This window comes from Lissotriton helveticus, chromosome 1_1, assembly GCF_964261635.1.
Source record: "Lissotriton helveticus chromosome 1_1, aLisHel1.1, whole genome shotgun sequence".
Lineage (NCBI taxonomy): Eukaryota > Metazoa > Chordata > Amphibia > Caudata > Salamandridae > Lissotriton > Lissotriton helveticus.
The window spans coordinates 1,305,629,940-1,305,646,863 of record NC_136057.1 but is presented as its reverse complement, the minus strand read 5'-3'; the positions used below and the strand labels follow the sequence as shown (position 1 = coordinate 1,305,646,863).

At 46.6% G+C, this 16,924-nt stretch overlaps 1 protein-coding gene across 3 annotated transcripts in view; it reads left to right on the top strand.

Annotated features, from left to right (window-relative positions):
• The window catches only part of ADGRL1 (adhesion G protein-coupled receptor L1), a 691,532-nt gene that overhangs the window by 664,079 nt on the left and 10,529 nt on the right, over nt 1-16,924 (top strand). For all 3 annotated transcript variants that reach the window (XM_078681457.1, XM_078681438.1, XM_078681447.1), the window contains one exon: nt 10,052-10,180. In XM_078681457.1, coding sequence (XP_078537583.1) covers nt 10,052-10,180 — 129 coding nt within the window. The remainder of the gene's footprint in view (nt 1-10,051; nt 10,181-16,924) is intronic.

The window sequence follows — 16,924 nt, the reverse complement described above, 5'->3', positions numbered from 1 at the left end:
ACGCCCAGTAACCCTTGGCCGGCTTGGTTTCCCCAAAAAATTGCCTCACACTTATAGAGGCTGGAATCGCTCCACAATAATAACTGAGACCAGTGAATAAGCAAAATCTTATACAGACCACCATAATTATATTTGCATTCTGACCCTACCACCAAATATCTGTCCTAACCGCCGCATCTAATGTCATCTGATATATGTCAACTGCCAGCTTCAAAAACCTCCTCCAAGCTCCATAGCTGACCATGATCTTTTATAAGACATTAACCACCACCAAAGTGTTACTTTTTAGTTACAATTCTTTAATAAAAATTATTTGTGTTCCATGTGATTATTATTTATATCTTTCAGTTACCCTACTTTGTGTTGTGTGTTGATCTGAGGTTGTATCTTGCCTTTTACAATTTTCACAGTTGGCTGTGGTTGCTATACATTGGTTCTGTGATAATTGTGTCATTAGCCTCCTGTACTTCATATGCTGAAGGCCATAGTGTGATCTTGCTTTCAGTATTTTGCACTTCTAATATGATATTAGATATGTATCTGTGTTCAATTTCTTGTCCTTCTAAAGCTTCATATTCTCTGTAATTCTAAGTGTGCTCTTTGCATCTTCAATTTTTGGTGTTGAACTTTATTGAAAGTTCTCTCTTTTATGGTCTCTATGCTTTGATGGTGATCTTGATAGTTCAAAATAAAGTAGTTTATGTGCTTTCTCTTATTTTATCCCATGCAGGCCCTAAACCTCAGTAGTGGGTGTAATTGAAAATGTTGTCTCACTTAGGTTTGATGCTTTAATGATGGCTGTAATTGCTAGTTTTGCCTCTTGCAGTTCCCATTCTTTGGTGTTGAGTGAGATTGCTCGCTTTGTCCCAGGCAGATCCTACGCATCAATGTTTGGTGTGTGGGTTTTGTCTCAAGTAGATCCTATTCTTCGGAGTTGGTCTGGATGCTAACTTTGCCTCTTGCTACACTCTCATTCTTTGCTGTTCAGTGTGATTGCTAACCTTCTCTCATGCAGGTTGAGTACTTTGGTGTTGAGTGTGTTTTCTAGGTTTGGCTCTTGCTGCTCCCATTCTTTAGTGTTGGGTGTGCTAGTTTTCTATCTTTTTCAGTCCCCGTTCTTTTCTGTGTCGGGTCTAGCTGCAAGTTCGGTCTCTTAAGGTTCCTATTTAATGTTGTCAGGTGTGATTTCCTGTTTTATTTCTTGCAACTCCTTTGCTCAGCTGAAGGTGGGTGTGATTGCTAGTCTATCTCTTGCAGCTCCAGTGCTTAGCTGATGGTGGGTGTGATTACCAGTCTGTCCCTTGCAGCTCCTGTTCTTAGCTGACGGTGGTTGTGATTGATGTAGTGTCTTGTGAGTTAGGGATGATGGGACCCTTTGGTCCCTGACCGACTCGGTAGAACAGTGACATAAGCACTTGGGTGTGGGTGATAGGATTCATGATGTAGAATGTTCCGTTAACGGTTACACGCTGAGGAAAAAAGATGTGTAATTCTGAGCTCCATGTGTGGCATGATCTTTTGCGTGTACCTTGGCTGGGGAGGACACTGTAACTGGCAACGAGGTAAGGGTACGTAAACCCTGTGCCCCCATGTACCAAAAGTGTTCTCCTGGAGGGAAAGTGCTAAAAGCGGAAACCTTTCCGATGCATAGAAACACTAAAAGCAGTAGAAACCAGGTACAATGCAAAGAGGAGAGAAGGGCGAAGGACCTATGCAAGAAATAAAGCTGCTACTCACCGCTAAAGAAGAGGACAGCACCTCACAACCAGAGAGTGGGGGCAATGACTCAAGTATTAGCATGCGGATAGTGCTTGACGAAGGTGCTGGTCCAAGCAGGGAGCAGACCTTGCTGGAGAGAGCTCTGCTCCCGACAGCAGAAAGTTCCACAGGTTAAGATGCTGCTGCATTCAATACTACCAAAAAGCTGAATATTGGTGACAAATTGACTGCCTGGATCGAATACTTCAATGATTTCATTGAAGCACTGGAAGATGCAAATTACAAACAGATAATTAAATATCTAAAGAAATTGGCAGGTGAAGGAGTAAAAGAAGTGATAAAAATGATATCACCCGGTGGTGTAGTGACATACCGTGAAATCAAAAAGGTGCTGAACACCAAGTTCAATCCAATGCCAAATGTCGACTATGAAAGGTACATTTTCAATCAAGAAAGGCAGAAAGCTTGTGGATTGTGAATTTGTAGAAAGACTTGATCCGCTCATCAAGCATTACAAGTTCAGTGATGAAGAGTAATACATGCTTGTCTCTCTGATTCCTTCAGATGAAGAATGCTGAAAGAAACACTCGCTTAGAGTGAGTACTCATGGCTGCTAGAAAGAAAGAAAAAGCTGATAGACAAGCAGCTAACATGGAGGCCGGAAAGGCCCAAAATGAATCAGCGCTGTGTAAAAAGTCAAAACACAAGGTAGAAGGCCATAAAGTAATGTCTCCAAAAACATAAGTTGTGTTTTCGATGTGGATATTCCTTACCACATGAGGTAAAGGTCCTGCCATTTGACAGATAGGCAAAGACTGCGAGAAAGAGAATCATTTTGTAATGGTTTGCAAAGCGAGGGAAAGATCAAGTGCTTCAAGTTGAAAAAACTAAATGGAGGAAAGATCAAGTGCGTCACATCAAGAAAACAAAATGGATGCCCTGGGACATTCCGCCCACGCTCACAAGGTCAAACAGCAACATCAGTTGAGGCAAGTAGAAACTGAACGACGTTGATTGTGGTCAAATTCTCATCCAAAAGTGGATCACTGTCATTGTCAAGCGCCAGTGAGGAAGATGGGTGTGTGATGTCAATGTTGACCACAGGACGACGTGCACATGTAGGATTCGCTTCTTGCAAGGAAGAATGCTGGTCAAAGCTAGATCAACAAGTAAAAGTGTGAAATTCTTTTGGACACTGTCCCAAAATCACACTGAAAATGAATGGGTGCTCAATACCTTTTATCATAGACAGTGGCACGTCTATAACCATTATGCCAGCAGCAAAGTACAATAAACTGTCTCCAGTGCCCCGTTTCACCCCATCGAAAACCAAAGTGTATACGTGGCCTGCTTTGACACCACTGCAAAGTCAAGGTTGATCATCCAAGTCTGAAGCATAAGCGACAAAAGGAAAAGCACCAATTCATGAGCTTTAGGGCACTTAATCGATTGGATATGTACTCAGTTTCAATACTGCTGCTGACATGGGTCTGATGTCTGTAAACCAAAATGCTAATGCTTATAATTAGATAGTGAATCAGTTTCCATCCTTGATTCATGGACTAGGAGGACTTAAGACCATGAAAGTGCAGCTTCACATAAATGAGAATATCCATCCTGTTGCTCAACAACACCGTCACATTGCATTTCCTTTACTGTTGAGACAGAACTTGAGACACTATTAAAGCACAACATCATTGAGCGATCTACTGATCCAACACCATGGGTACCACCCATAGTGGTAGTGCTGAAGAAGGATAGTGGAGGAGCTGTACACAGCTGCATGATATGCGCCTAGCGAACAGGGCTATTGAAAGAGAACAACTTCCAGGTCCGCACATTGCTGACAGGATTGCGCAGCGGATTGGATCTAAATTATTTCCCCGGCTTGATTTGAACAAAGAGTATCACCAATTCGAACTGGAAAAAAATTGCAGGCACATTACTACCTTTTTCTACTCATGTTGGTTTATTCAGATTCAAAAGGCAAAGTTTCAGAGTGTCATCAGCTGCAGAATTCTTTCAGGATATCATTTATTGCATAATACAGCCAGTCACAAAGGCTCTCAATTACAGTGATGACATACTAATTTTTGGGGCCACATAAAAAGGAGCATGATAAAGCTCTTACGCAAGTGTGTCTTATACTTGCAGATGCTGATCTCATCTTAAATGCGGCAAAATGTGAGTTTCATAAAACCAAACTCAAGTTCTTTGATCATATCGTTTCTGATGGTGGAATGACTCCAGATCCAAATAAAGTACATGCCATGTTATCCACTTCTCCCCCACAAGATGTTATTATGCTGTGATCCTTCCTTGGTATGGCTTGCTACTGTTCAAGGTATATATGTGACTTTGCCACTGTAAGTGCCCCATTGAGAGACTTAAGGAAACAAAATGTTACATTTCAATGGTCACGTGAATGTGTACAAAGTTTCAAAAAAATCAAGCATGTAATTGAGAACACCACTGAAATGCCATACTTTAATCCAAAATTGCAAATAGAGGTTGATGTTGATGCAAGGCCAGTGGGGTTGGATGCCCTCCTCCCCCAGCACACTGGACATCCCAATGCTCCAAAACACATTGTGTCTTTTGTTATCCAGGGTTTGTCATCAACGGAACGTGCCCATTCACAACCTGAAAAAGAAAGCCACCCTGTGGAATGGGTTTGGGAGCATTTTCATGTGTTCTTGTATGGAAAGCATTTCACAGTTGTCACCTACCACCAAGCATTGCTCACCATTTTCAGCAATCCTAACGCCAAGTTGCCCTCTCACATTGAGAGATGGGGGTTGCGATTGCAGGCATATTATATGATTGTGCACCATCCAGGAAATATCAAAACACTGCTGACTGCTTCTCACATGTACCAATACAGTGTCACGGCACCACTTCTTAAGCGGCTGATGTTTATGTTAACTTCATTGTGAATACCTGTTCCCCTGCTTCTATATTGGTGGAACAATTCATTGCTGCCACGAGCACTGGCAGGGATTAACTAATAATCTAAGACATTATTACACATCAATCGTGATGAAAACATACTCGACCTCTTCATGATGACCTTGAATACCATGAAAATCAAAAATGTGCAGAAAATACTTTCAATAACCCCAGAAGTCACCATCTTACGAGGGTCAAGAATTATCATGACTGACAGTCTGAGACAACTAGTGATTCAACTTCCCATGAGGGACATCGTGAAGTTGATGCTACTATACAAGCTCTACTGGAGTGTGATTCCCTCGTCTTGATGAAAGAGTTGAAAAGGAGTTAAGGGCATGTTATTTGTGCAACTGATTGTCATCCAAAACAACCCCATATCCTTTAAATATGTCTGATCATCCAAAGCATGGGAGCAGATTGCAATTGATTTCTTTGGACCCCTTGACAATGGACATCATCTACTTGTAATTGTTGATAAATATTCCCATTTTCCCCTTGTGGAAGATCTGTCGTCAACTACTCATGACAGAGTTACTGAGAGATTAAAATATAATTTCGCAACATGGGTGTTCCTTCGATTTTGAGATCTGACAATGACCCACCTTTCAATAGTTGAGAATTTAAAGATTTTCTCACTCCTCTAAATATCAAGCATCAAAAAATCACACGTCTCTGGCCACAGGCGAATGGTGTTGTCGAGAGATTAATTAGAACCCTCAAGAAGACAGTTCAGCGTGCTGGAAATGCTTCACCTCAAATCAGTTCTTTAGTCTTTGCTCCGTGCACACAGGTCAACTCCCCCTTCTACCACGGTTGAAAGCCCTGTCACCTTAATATTTGGGAGAGCCATATGAACCAAATTGCCACAATGGACCACTGAGAGATCTATTGACATTGATAAACTTTGCACTGCTACTTCAGCTCACTAACGCAAAATGAAGATCCATGCTGATAGAATCCGCTGTGCTCAGAGCACTGTGTTCAAAAGAGGAGACCAAGTCATTGTTAGGCCGAAACGGAAACGCAAGTCTGATGCTCCTATTGATGCTGACCCGCTGAGGGTTGTGACTACTAAAGGACACATGGTGACTGCTCACATTCCTGGAAAGTCCATTACTCAGGATTCTTCGCATTTCAAGCACTTGCCTCACCATTTGCCATCTCCCGATTTAGGAAGTGAGTCTTATCCACTCGAGAATCTGGAGAGCCCAACAAGTGTACCAGTGTCTCTATCACCAGTGCCAGTAATGGACACTTCTCCTGTATCTCCGCAACCTCACATGACAAGATCTGGGCAATTGATGCGAGCAGCAAAATTATTGAAGAGATGTGATGTATTTATGTATTAATTATACTTTTTATTTAGCAAAGGGTGAGATGTTGTGCCTTATGGGTTAGAGTTGAAGGGACCCTTTTAGTCTCTGATGGACTCCGTAGAACAGTGACATATAATCTTGGGTGTGGGAGACAGAATTCATGATGTAGAATGTTCAGTTAATGGCTACACGCTGAGGAATAAAGACGTGCAATACCAAGCTCTGTGTGTGGTGTGATCATATTCATGTACCCGGACTGGGGAGGACACTACAATTACTAGTCCATCTCTCGCAGCTCCTGTGCTTAGCTGATGGTGGGTCTGATTGCTAGTTCTATCACTTGCAGCTCCTGTGCTTAGCTGATGGCTGGCTTGATTGCTAGTTCTATCGCATGCAGCTCCTGTGCTTAGCTGATGGCGGGGTTGATTGCTAGTTCTATCACTTGCAGCTCCTGTGCTTAGCTGATGGCGGGGTTGATTGCTAGTTCTATCACTTGCAGCTCCTGTGCTTAGCTGATGGCGGGGTTGATTGCTAGTTCTATCACTTGCAGCTCCTGTGCTTAGCTGATGGTGGGTTTGATTGCTAGTTCTGTTGCTTGCAGCTCCTGTGCTTAGCTGATGGCGGGCTTGATTGCTAGTTCTATCGCATGCAGCTCCTGTGCTTAGCTGATGGCGGGGTTGATTGCTAGTTCTATCACTTGCAGCTCCTGTGCTTAGCTGATGGCGGGGTTGATTGCTAGTTCTATCACTTGCAGCTCCTGCGCTTAGCTGATGGTGGGGTTGATTGCTAGTTCTATCACTTGCAGCTCCTGTGCTTAGCTGATGGCGGGGTTGATTGCTAGTTCTGTTGCTTGCAGCTCCTGTGCTTAGCTGAAGGTGGGGTTGATTGCTAGTTCTATCACTTGCAGCTCCTGTGCTTAGCTGATGGTGGGGTTGATTGCTAGTTCTATCACTTGCAGCTCCTGTGCTTAGCTGATGGCGCGGTCGATTGCTAGTTCTATCACTTTCACCTCCTGTGCTTAGCTGATGGCGGGGTTGATTGCTAGTTCTATCACTTGCAGCTCCTGTGCTTAGCTGATGGTGGGTTTGATTGCTAGTTCTGTTGCTTGCAGCTCCTGTGCTTAGCTGATGGCGGGGTTGATTGCTAGTTCTATCACTTGCAGCTCCTGTGCTTAGCTGATGGCGCGGTCGATTGCTAGTTCTATCACTTTCACCTCCTGTGCTTAGCTGATGGCGGGGTTGATTGCTAGTTCTATCACTTGCAGCTCCTGTGCTTAGCTGATGGTGGGTTTGATTGCTAGTTCTGTTGCTTGCAGCTCCTGTGCTTAGCTGATGGCGGGGTTGATTGCTAATTCTATCACTTGCAGCTCCTGTGCTTAGCTGATGGTGGGTTTGATTGCTAGTTCTGTTGCTTGCAGCTCCTGTGCTAAGCTGATGGCGGGGTTGATTGCTAGTTCTGTTGCTTGCAGCTCCTGTGCTTAGCTGATGGCGGGGTTGATTGCTAATTCTATCACTTGCAGCTCCTGTGCTTAGCTGATGGTGGGTTTGATTGCTAGTTCTATCACTTGCAGCTCCTGTGCTTAGCTGATGGTGGGTTTGATTGCTAGTTCTGTTGCTTGCAGCTCCTGTGCTTAGCTGATGGCGGGGTTGATTGCTAGTTCTATCACTTGCAGCTCCTGTGCTTAGCTGATGGTGGGCTTCATTGCTAGTTCTATCACTTGCAGCTCCTGTGCTTAGCTGATGGCGGGGTTGATTGCTAGTTCTATCACTTTCACCTCCTGTGCTTAGCTGATGGCGGGGTTGATTGCTAGTTCTATCACTTGCAGCTCCTGTGCTTAGCTGATGGTGGGTTTGATTGCTAGTTCTGTTGCTTGCAGCTCCTGTGCTTAGCTGATGGCGGGGTTGATTGCTAGTTCTATCACTTGCAGCTCCTGTGCTTAGCTGATGGTGGGCTTGATTGCTAGTTCTATCACTTGCAGCTCCTGTGCTTAGCTGATGGCGGGGTTGATTGCTAGTTCTATCACTTGCAGCTCCTGTGCTTAGCTGATGGTGGGCTTGATTGCTAGTTCTATCACTTGCAGCTCCTGTGCTTAGCTGATGGCGGGGTTGATTGCTAGTTCTGTCTCTTGCAGCTCCGGTGCGTAGCTGACTGCGAGTTTGATTGCTTGTTCTGGCGCGTGCAACTCCCTTGCTTAGCTGATAGTGCTTTCGATGGTTAGTTCTGTCTCTTGCAGCTCCAGTGGTTTGCTGATGGCTATGATTTACAGTTCCGTGTCTTCCAGTCTTAGTTTCAGTGATGCATGACATGTTCTTTTTATGCTGCACAAAGTTGTGTATGGTGAAAAGCAGTGTCTGAGCTGCTGGCCTCTCATCTGCCTGCTGCAGGTTGGAAGTCGTGCCACTCTGACAGGCGCTGTGGACTTGGGCGCTCTCTTGCAAGGATGCTCGGTTCAGCTCCCTCCCCCTCCTTCCCCCAAACCAAAGCACGGAAGACAAAGGTGGTTTCAGCTGTTTAAGCAGCACCTGCGAGTAATTAGGAGTTCTTGGCAGGCACCTCACCCTTTGGCAGCACATCCGAGAACTCGACAAGCAACGCGTTCCCCGCACTTAGCCTTGCAAGCAGAGGAAAGTGCTGGCGGCAAAGTGGCGGATCACTTGGCCGCCTCGCTGTGCTTGGAATGCAAGCAGCCGCCAGGCCTCCATGGTCTGTCTGCAGAGAGGAAGGGGAGTCTGGGCACTGCTCTGATGATCTATCTCAGAGTCTATTCGTTGTAACAAGTAAATAGTGCAAATGTAGGGTACACCTGCTGTGGTGTGCATCAGCAGCCGCGGCCCGTGCAGGTAAGAGCGGTGGGGCTGGATTGGGGGGGGATTTAACAGACAACCACGAGGGAAAATTAAATAAATATTAATGTTCCCTCATGATCGTCTGCCAAAATGCCCCCTGTCCGGCCTCACCGCCCCACCACTCTTACCTGCATGGGCCACGTCTGTGTGCATGTGCAACAGGGTGAGTTCAAATTTGAGTAGGAGCGGTAATGGGCGCAGTGTCTGCTGTGCGTAATTTGTGCCGGTGCTTGAAGATGGAGGGTGCCGGCACCCATATTTGGGGACCAGTCCATGATTTATTTTCCATCATCTCACTTTCAACCAGAACAAGTGGTAGAAAGGTCAAAAGAGAGAAAAGAAGAAGGAACAGAACAAAAAGGAAACCACTGACTCAGCGAGAGAGCAGAGATGAAACAGAATCTGTAAGAGTGAGATAAAGAGACTGCGGTAGGGTGATGGAAGAGAGGCATGAGGTGGAACCAAAACTAGGCTGGCTTGGTATGTGGTAACCCAGCAATGGCAGTAGTGTGTTCCAAAGATAAACTTTGGGTAGCCGACAAACGTAAGTCATGACATAGTATAGGGCAGGTTCTGGAGGCCTTTTGCATTGGAATCTAGTGCAGGGGCACTCCGAATGGAGTAACCAGGCACCCTTCAAATTCCTAAACATAACATTCCTTAACATAACATACCTGCACACCTTTTGTTCCAAATTAAGTACTACGAATCTTAGTGCAACTCAAGGGACACTAGCATTGTGAAGTGCACCTGCCCTCTCACATAACAGGCTTGACCCCTCGCCAGTGCTCTCAAATGGCAGATCCTGACCAGTACTGAGTACCTGCACTTCTTTCATTTGAAGGGGAGAGTACCTGCACTTCTCAGGATTGCTCCAATGCATTTAATGGGAGAGTACAAACACTTTTCTGGAACATACAGGTGCTTTGAATAGTGATTCCCTGCATTTCTTTGATGTTTCCATTTGAAGTTCAGCACATCACTCCTTTTTACAAATATGAGACCACATCTCTTTTATAACTACCGAACCAATATACAAAAGCCGTTACTATCAGTGCCCACATATTTCCTCTGATTTCAACTCGATTCCTTAGTATAGAGAGGGAGCACTTGTTTTTCCTCTGGTATTATTACATACACAATTATCCTGCATCTATGCTGTCCCCTTTCTTTTTCCTGTGTCGCTTCCCCCAGTAAAGATCCACGCTTCATTTCCAGGTACACAAGGAGTACAGCAAGTGCCTGCGTCACTCGTATTGCTGCGTGCGCAGCCCCCCCGGAGGTGCCCATGGTTCCCTCAAGACGTCGGCCATGAGAAGCAACAACCGTTACTACACTGGGACGCAGGTACGTCACCGCAGGACTGGGACTGGCAGGCCAGGGCATTAAAGGTTGAAGGGACATGGTTTCATCTACAAATATTGCCACCTGCCACTCAGGTCCTTGGACTCTACTTCCTTGCTCATCCAAGGTGGAAGATACAGTGTAAGCCAGAGAATTCTGGTCATTGCAATATTTTGGTTGCAGATGCAGTGTAAGCCAGAGAATTCTGGTCATTGCAGTGTTTTGGTTGCAGATGCAGTGTAAGCCAGATAATTCTGGTCATTGCAATGTTTTGGTTGCAGATGCAGTGTAAGCCTGAGAATTCTGGTTATTGCAGTGTTTTGGTTGCAGATGAAGTGTAAGCCAGATAATTCTGGTCATTGCAGTGTTTTGGTGGCAGATGCAGTGTAAGCCTGAGAATTCTGGCCATTGCAGTGTTTTGAAGGCTTCTTGAGCTGAAGTTTATCATGCGTATGTACACAAGTGATTCTCATAGCATAGGCTTTGTCTGTTGTTGACGTATGCAAGAAAAGTAAGGGATGGGCAGGTAGGAAAAACCACTCAGGGCCATTTGCCCATGGTATAGCGCCATACATTGGTGCATGCAGAATTGCGTAGGTATAATGTTGCCCCACACGAAGCCTTTCCCGTGAGGCATGCTGTGAAAGTATATCTTACTTTCTTGTTACAATGGAGTACCTCCGCCAGCCATCGCTGTCACCTGATGGGTGGAAGAAGTAGACACCACACACAGGATAGCTTGGTCTCTGTGATTTCAGGGATGCTGTTGCTCAGAAAATGCTTAGCTTGAGCTACTCATTTAAGTTGTGTCCTCTGTGGAACGAACAATGTGGCTGAGGGAGTAGAGGCTGATTGGTCAGTGGGGCTGGGGCGGTATCAGTCACATGCTGGGTTCTGTTGAGCAGCTAGATTTTCAACTCAGACTAGTGCCATTTCTTGCAGCTTTCTGGAGCTATGATCAAGGTTTCCATCTTGTCGAGCATTCATTACATGCCATCGGTGCCCTCTTTGCAGATATCAGTATTGAATAGTGCCTAGTTACTGCGATGTGGGCAATATGATAGTGTCGGCGGCACAGCAGTGATTGCCCCCTGGGGCAAAATTCTTAAAGGGCACAAAATGATAAAAGATTTTTTTTTTACTATTCATTTTTTTTCTTAGAACATTTTGCACCAGGAAGTGCTAACGGTCCAAGCGTTAGGGTGCACAATATTTGCCTTGCCCCAGGTGCTGGCAATTCACGCTACGCCGCTGGACGCGGGCCTTGGCTTTGGCCACCGCTCTAGCATATGAAGACACTATTGCAGAAGCCTTGCTAAAATACAAGAAGGTAATAGGTCTTAAGAGTACCCTACAGAGCAGGTTATAGCATGCAGCAATAAAAGAGGGACACCAATGCCCTTTTTAGACTGAAGAAGTTTCCTTCTGCCTCACCATACCTGCGAACTCCTGAACCAGTGCGCAGACTGCAAGCATAAACATAACATAACATATGTATTTGTAAAGCGCTTGTTCACTCCGGAGGGTATCCTGCCGCTGAATAACAGATGTTTATGCAGAGGTGGAGCAGGCATTGTGCATCTGGTGAAGAGGAGGCGAGCAGTCGCCAGGGTAGCATTTGAAAACATAGAGCCCTATTGATATAGGCATTTTTAGAGTATGTTAAAAAGTACAAATAAAAGGGAATGTGTCCACTTTGAGGGAGTTGGACGTTTCGGGCCTATCGACTAAGACATCTAGGAGTAAGTAAAAGGGTATTTCTGTAGTACTGCTTCCCATACTCTTAAATGCTTTTGGGACAGCCTTTTGCCAAAGCATGATTCAGAAAAGGGGGTGGTGATGAACAGAGTGCCTGAATTAAGCAGACCACTCTTACCCAGTCCAAAGATCAGGGCTTGATCCATCACCGTTTTTTAGCTCACTGCACCATCCCAGCTCAGAACTTCTGGTGAAGAATTGGCTTGGTAGTTTGGTCTGCCCTGTTCCCATGATGCACTGGGCCAGGGACAGGCTAATTTGCATATAGCCAGGTTCTGAGCTGGGATGGGGCAGTGAGATAAATAACGGTGATGGATCAAGCCCTGATCTTTGGACTGGGTAAGAGTGGTCTGCTTAATTCAGACACTCTGTTCATCACCACCCCCCTTTTCTGAATCGTTTTTGGCCACTATAGGTGTGGCAGGGTATACTCAGACATGAGTCCCTTTCTCACTGCTCCATCAGGATTCAAGCAAGCCGGGCCGAAGAGGCTGAAATGCCAGAAACCGGTCCCCGGTAGCTTGTCCCCTTTCTGGTGAAGAATTGGCTTGGTAGTTTGGTCTGCCCTGTTCCCATGATGCACTGGGCCAGGGACAGGCTAATTTGCATATAGCCAGGTTCTGAGCTGGGATGGGGCAGTGAGATAAATAACGGTGATGGATCAAGCCCTGATCTTTGGACTGGGTAAGAGTGGTCTGCTTAATTCAGACACTCTGTTCATCACCACCCCCTTTTCTGAATCGTTTTTGGCCACTATAGGTGTGGCAGGGTATACTCAGACATGAGTCCCTTTCTCACTGCTCCATCAGGATTCAAGCAAGCCGGGCCGAAGAGGCTGAAATGCCAGAAACCGGTCCCCGGTAGCTTGTCTCCTTTCTGGTGAAGAATTGGCTTGGTAGTTTGGTCTGCCCTGTTCCCATGATGCACTGGGCCAGGGACAGGCTAATTTGCATATAGCCAGGTTCTGAGCTGGGATGGGGCAGTGAGATAAATAACGGTGATGGATCAAGCCCTGATCTTTGGACTGGGTAAGAGTGGTCTGCTTAATTCAGACACTCTGTTCATCACCACCCCCTTTTCTGAATCGTTTTTGGCCACTATAGGTGTGGCAGGGTATACTCAGACATGAGTCCCTTTCTCACTGCTCCATCAGGATTCAAGCAAGCCGGGCCGAAGAGGCTGAAATGCCAGAAACCGGTCCCCGGTAGCTTGTCTCCTTTCTGGTGAAGAATTGGCTTGGTAGTTTGGTCTGCCCTGTTCCCATGATGCACTGGGCCAGGGACAGGCTAATTTGCATATAGCCAGGTTCTGAGCTGGGATGGGGCAGTGAGATAAATAACGGTGATGGATCAAGCCCTGATCTTTGGACTGGGTAAGAGTGGTCTGCTTAATTCAGACACTCTGTTCATCACCACCCCCTTTTCTGAATCGTTTTTGGCCACTATAGGTGTGGCAGGGTATACTCAGACATGAGTCCCTTTCTCACTGCTCCATCAGGATTCAAGCAAGCCGGGCCGAAGAGGCTGAAATGCCAGAAACCGGTCCCCGGTAGCTTGTCTCCTTTCTGGTGAAGAATTGGCTTGGTAGTTTGGTCTGCCCTGTTCCCATGATGCACTGGGCCAGGGACAGGCTAATTTGCATATAGCCAGGTTCTGAGCTGGGATGGGGCAGTGAGATAAATAACGGTGATGGATCAAGCCCTGATCTTTGGACTGGGTAAGAGTGGTCTGCTTAATTCAGACACTCTGTTCATCACCACCCCCTTTTCTGAATCGTTTTTGGCCACTATAGGTGTGGCAGGGTATACTCAGACATGAGTCCCTTTCTCACTGCTCCATCAGGATTCAAGCAAGCCGGGACGAAGAGGCTGAAATGCCAGAAACCGGTCCCCGGTAGCTTGTCTCCTTTCTGGTGAAGAATTGGCTTGGTAGTTTGGTCTGCCCTGTTCCCATGATGCACTGGGCCAGGGACAGGCTAATTTGCATATAGCCAGGTTCTGAGCTGGGATGGGGCAGTGAGATAAATAACGGTGATGGATCAAGCCCTGATCTTTGGACTGGGTAAGAGTGGTCTGCTTAATTCAGACACTCTGTTCATCACCACCCCCTTTTCTGAATCGTTTTTGGCCACTATAGGTGTGGCAGGGTATACTCAGACATGAGTCCCTTTCTCACTGCTCCATCAGGATTCAAGCAAGCCGGGCCGAAGAGGCTGAAATGCCAGAAACCGGTCCCCGGTAGCTTGTCTCCTTTCTGGTGAAGAATTGGCTTGGTAGTTTGGTCTGCCCTGTTCCCATGATGCACTGGGCCAGGGACAGGCTAATTTGCATATAGCCAGGTTCTGAGCTGGGATGGGGCAGTGAGATAAATAACGGTGATGGATCAAGCCCTGATCTTTGGACTGGGTAAGAGTGGTCTGCTTAATTCAGACACTCTGTTCATCACCACCCCCTTTTCTGAATCGTTTTTGGCCACTATAGGTGTGGCAGGGTATACTCAGACATGAGTCCCTTTCTCACTGCTCCATCAGGATTCAAGCAAGCCGGGCCGAAGAGGCTGAAATGCCAGAAACCGGTCCCCGGTAGCTTGTCTCCTTTCTGGTGAAGAATTGGCTTGGTAGTTTGGTCTGCCCTGTTCCCATGATGCACTGGGCCAGGGACAGGCTAATTTGCATATAGCCAGGTTCTGAGCTGGATTGGGCAGTGAGATAAATAACGGTGATGGATCAAGCCCTGATCTTTGGACTGGGTAAGAGTGGTCTGCTTAATTCAGACACTCTGTTCATCACCACCCCCTTTTCTGAATCGTTTTTGGCCACTATAGGTGTGGCAGGGTATACTCAGACATGAGTCCCTTTCTCACTGCTCCATCAGGATTCAAGCAAGCCGGGCCGAAGAGGCTGAAATGCCAGAAACCGGTCCCCGGTAGCTTGTCTCCTTTCTGGTGAAGAATTGGCTTGGTAGTTTGGTCTGCCCTGTTCCCATGATGCACTGGGCCAGGGACAGGCTAATTTGCATATAGCCAGGTTCTGAGCTGGGATGGGGCAGTGAGATAAATAACGGTGATGGATCAAGCCCTGATCTTTGGACTGGGTAAGAGTGGTCTGCTTAATTCAGACACTCTGTTCATCACCACCCCCTTTTCTGAATCGTTTTTGGCCACTATAGGTGTGGCAGGGTATACTCAGACATGAGTCCCTTTCTCACTGCTCCATCAGGATTCAAGCAAGCCGGGCCGAAGAGGCTGAAATGCCAGAAACCGGTCCCCGGTAGCTTGTCTCCTTTCTGGTGAAGAATTGGCTTGGTAGTTTGGTCTGCCCTGTTCCCATGATGCACTGGGCCAGGGACAGGCTAATTTGCATATAGCCAGGTTCTGAGCTGGGATGGGGCAGTGAGATAAATAACGGTGATGGATCAAGCCCTGATCTTTGGACTGGGTAAGAGTGGTCTGCTTAATTCAGACACTCTGTTCATCACCACCCCCTTTTCTGAATCGTTTTTGGCCACTATAGGTGTGGCAGGGTATACTCAGACATGAGTCCCTTTCTCACTGCTCCATCAGGATTCAAGCAAGCCGGGCCGAAGAGGCTGAAATGCCAGAAACCGGTCCCCGGTAGCTTGTCTCCTTTCTGGTGAAGAATTGGCTTGGTAGTTTGGTCTGCCCTGTTCCCATGATGCACTGGGCCAGGGACAGGCTAATTTGCATATAGCCAGGTTCTGAGCTGGGATGGGGCAGTGAGATAAATAACGGTGATGGATCAAGCCCTGATCTTTGGACTGGGTAAGAGTGGTCTGCTTAATTCAGACACTCTGTTCATCACCACCCCCTTTTCTGAATCGTTTTTGGCCACTATAGGTGTGGCAGGGTATACTCAGACATGAGTCCCTTTCTCACTGCTCCATCAGGATTCAAGCAAGCCGGGCCGAAGAGGCTGAAATGCCAGAAACCGGTCCCCGGTAGCTTGTCTCCTTTCTGGTGAAGAATTGGCTTGGTAGTTTGGTCTGCCCTGTTCCCATGATGCACTGGGCCAGGGACAGGCTAATTTGCATATAGCCAGGTTCTGAGCTGGGATGGGGCAGTGAGATAAATAACGGTGATGGATCAAGCCCTGATCTTTGGACTGGGTAAGAGTGGTCTGCTTAATTCAGACACTCTGTTCATCACCACCCCCTTTTCTGAATCGTTTTTGGCCACTATAGGTGTGGCAGGGTATACTCAGACATGAGTCCCTTTCTCACTGCTCCATCAGGATTCAAGCAAGCCGGGCCGAAGAGGCTGAAATGCCAGAAACCGGTCCCCGGTAGCTTGTCTCCTTTCTGGTGAAGAATTGGCTTGGTAGTTTGGTCTGCCCTGTTCCCATGATGCACTGGGCCAGGGACAGGCTAATTTGCATATAGCCAGGTTCTGAGCTGGGATGGGGCAGTGAGATAAATAACGGTGATGGATCAAGCCCTGATCTTTGGACTGGGTAAGAGTGGTCTGCTTAATTCAGACACTCTGTTCATCACCACCCCCTTTTCTGAATCGTTTTTGGCCACTATAGGTGTGGCAGGGTATACTCAGACATGAGTCCCTTTCTCACTGCTCCATCAGGATTCAAGCAAGCCGGGCCGAAGAGGCTGAATTGCCAGAAACCGGTCCCCGGTAGCTTGTCTCCTTTCTGGTGAAGAATTGGCTTGGTAGTTTGGTCTGCCCTGTTCCCATGATGCACTGGGCCAGGGACAGGCTAATTTGCATATAGCCAGGTTCTGAGCTGGGATGGGGCAGTGAGATAAATAACGGTGATGGATCAAGCCCTGATCTTTGGACTGGGTAAGAGTGGTCTGCTTAATTCAGACACTCTGTTCATCACCACCCCCTTTTCTGAATCGTTTTGCCAAAGCATAGCATTCATGACACAGATCACTGAACTTTGAACATTGACCAAATAGATTTCTACAAAAATACCGACCTGATCCAAATGCCACCGTTGTGCACTTTTCCTCAAATA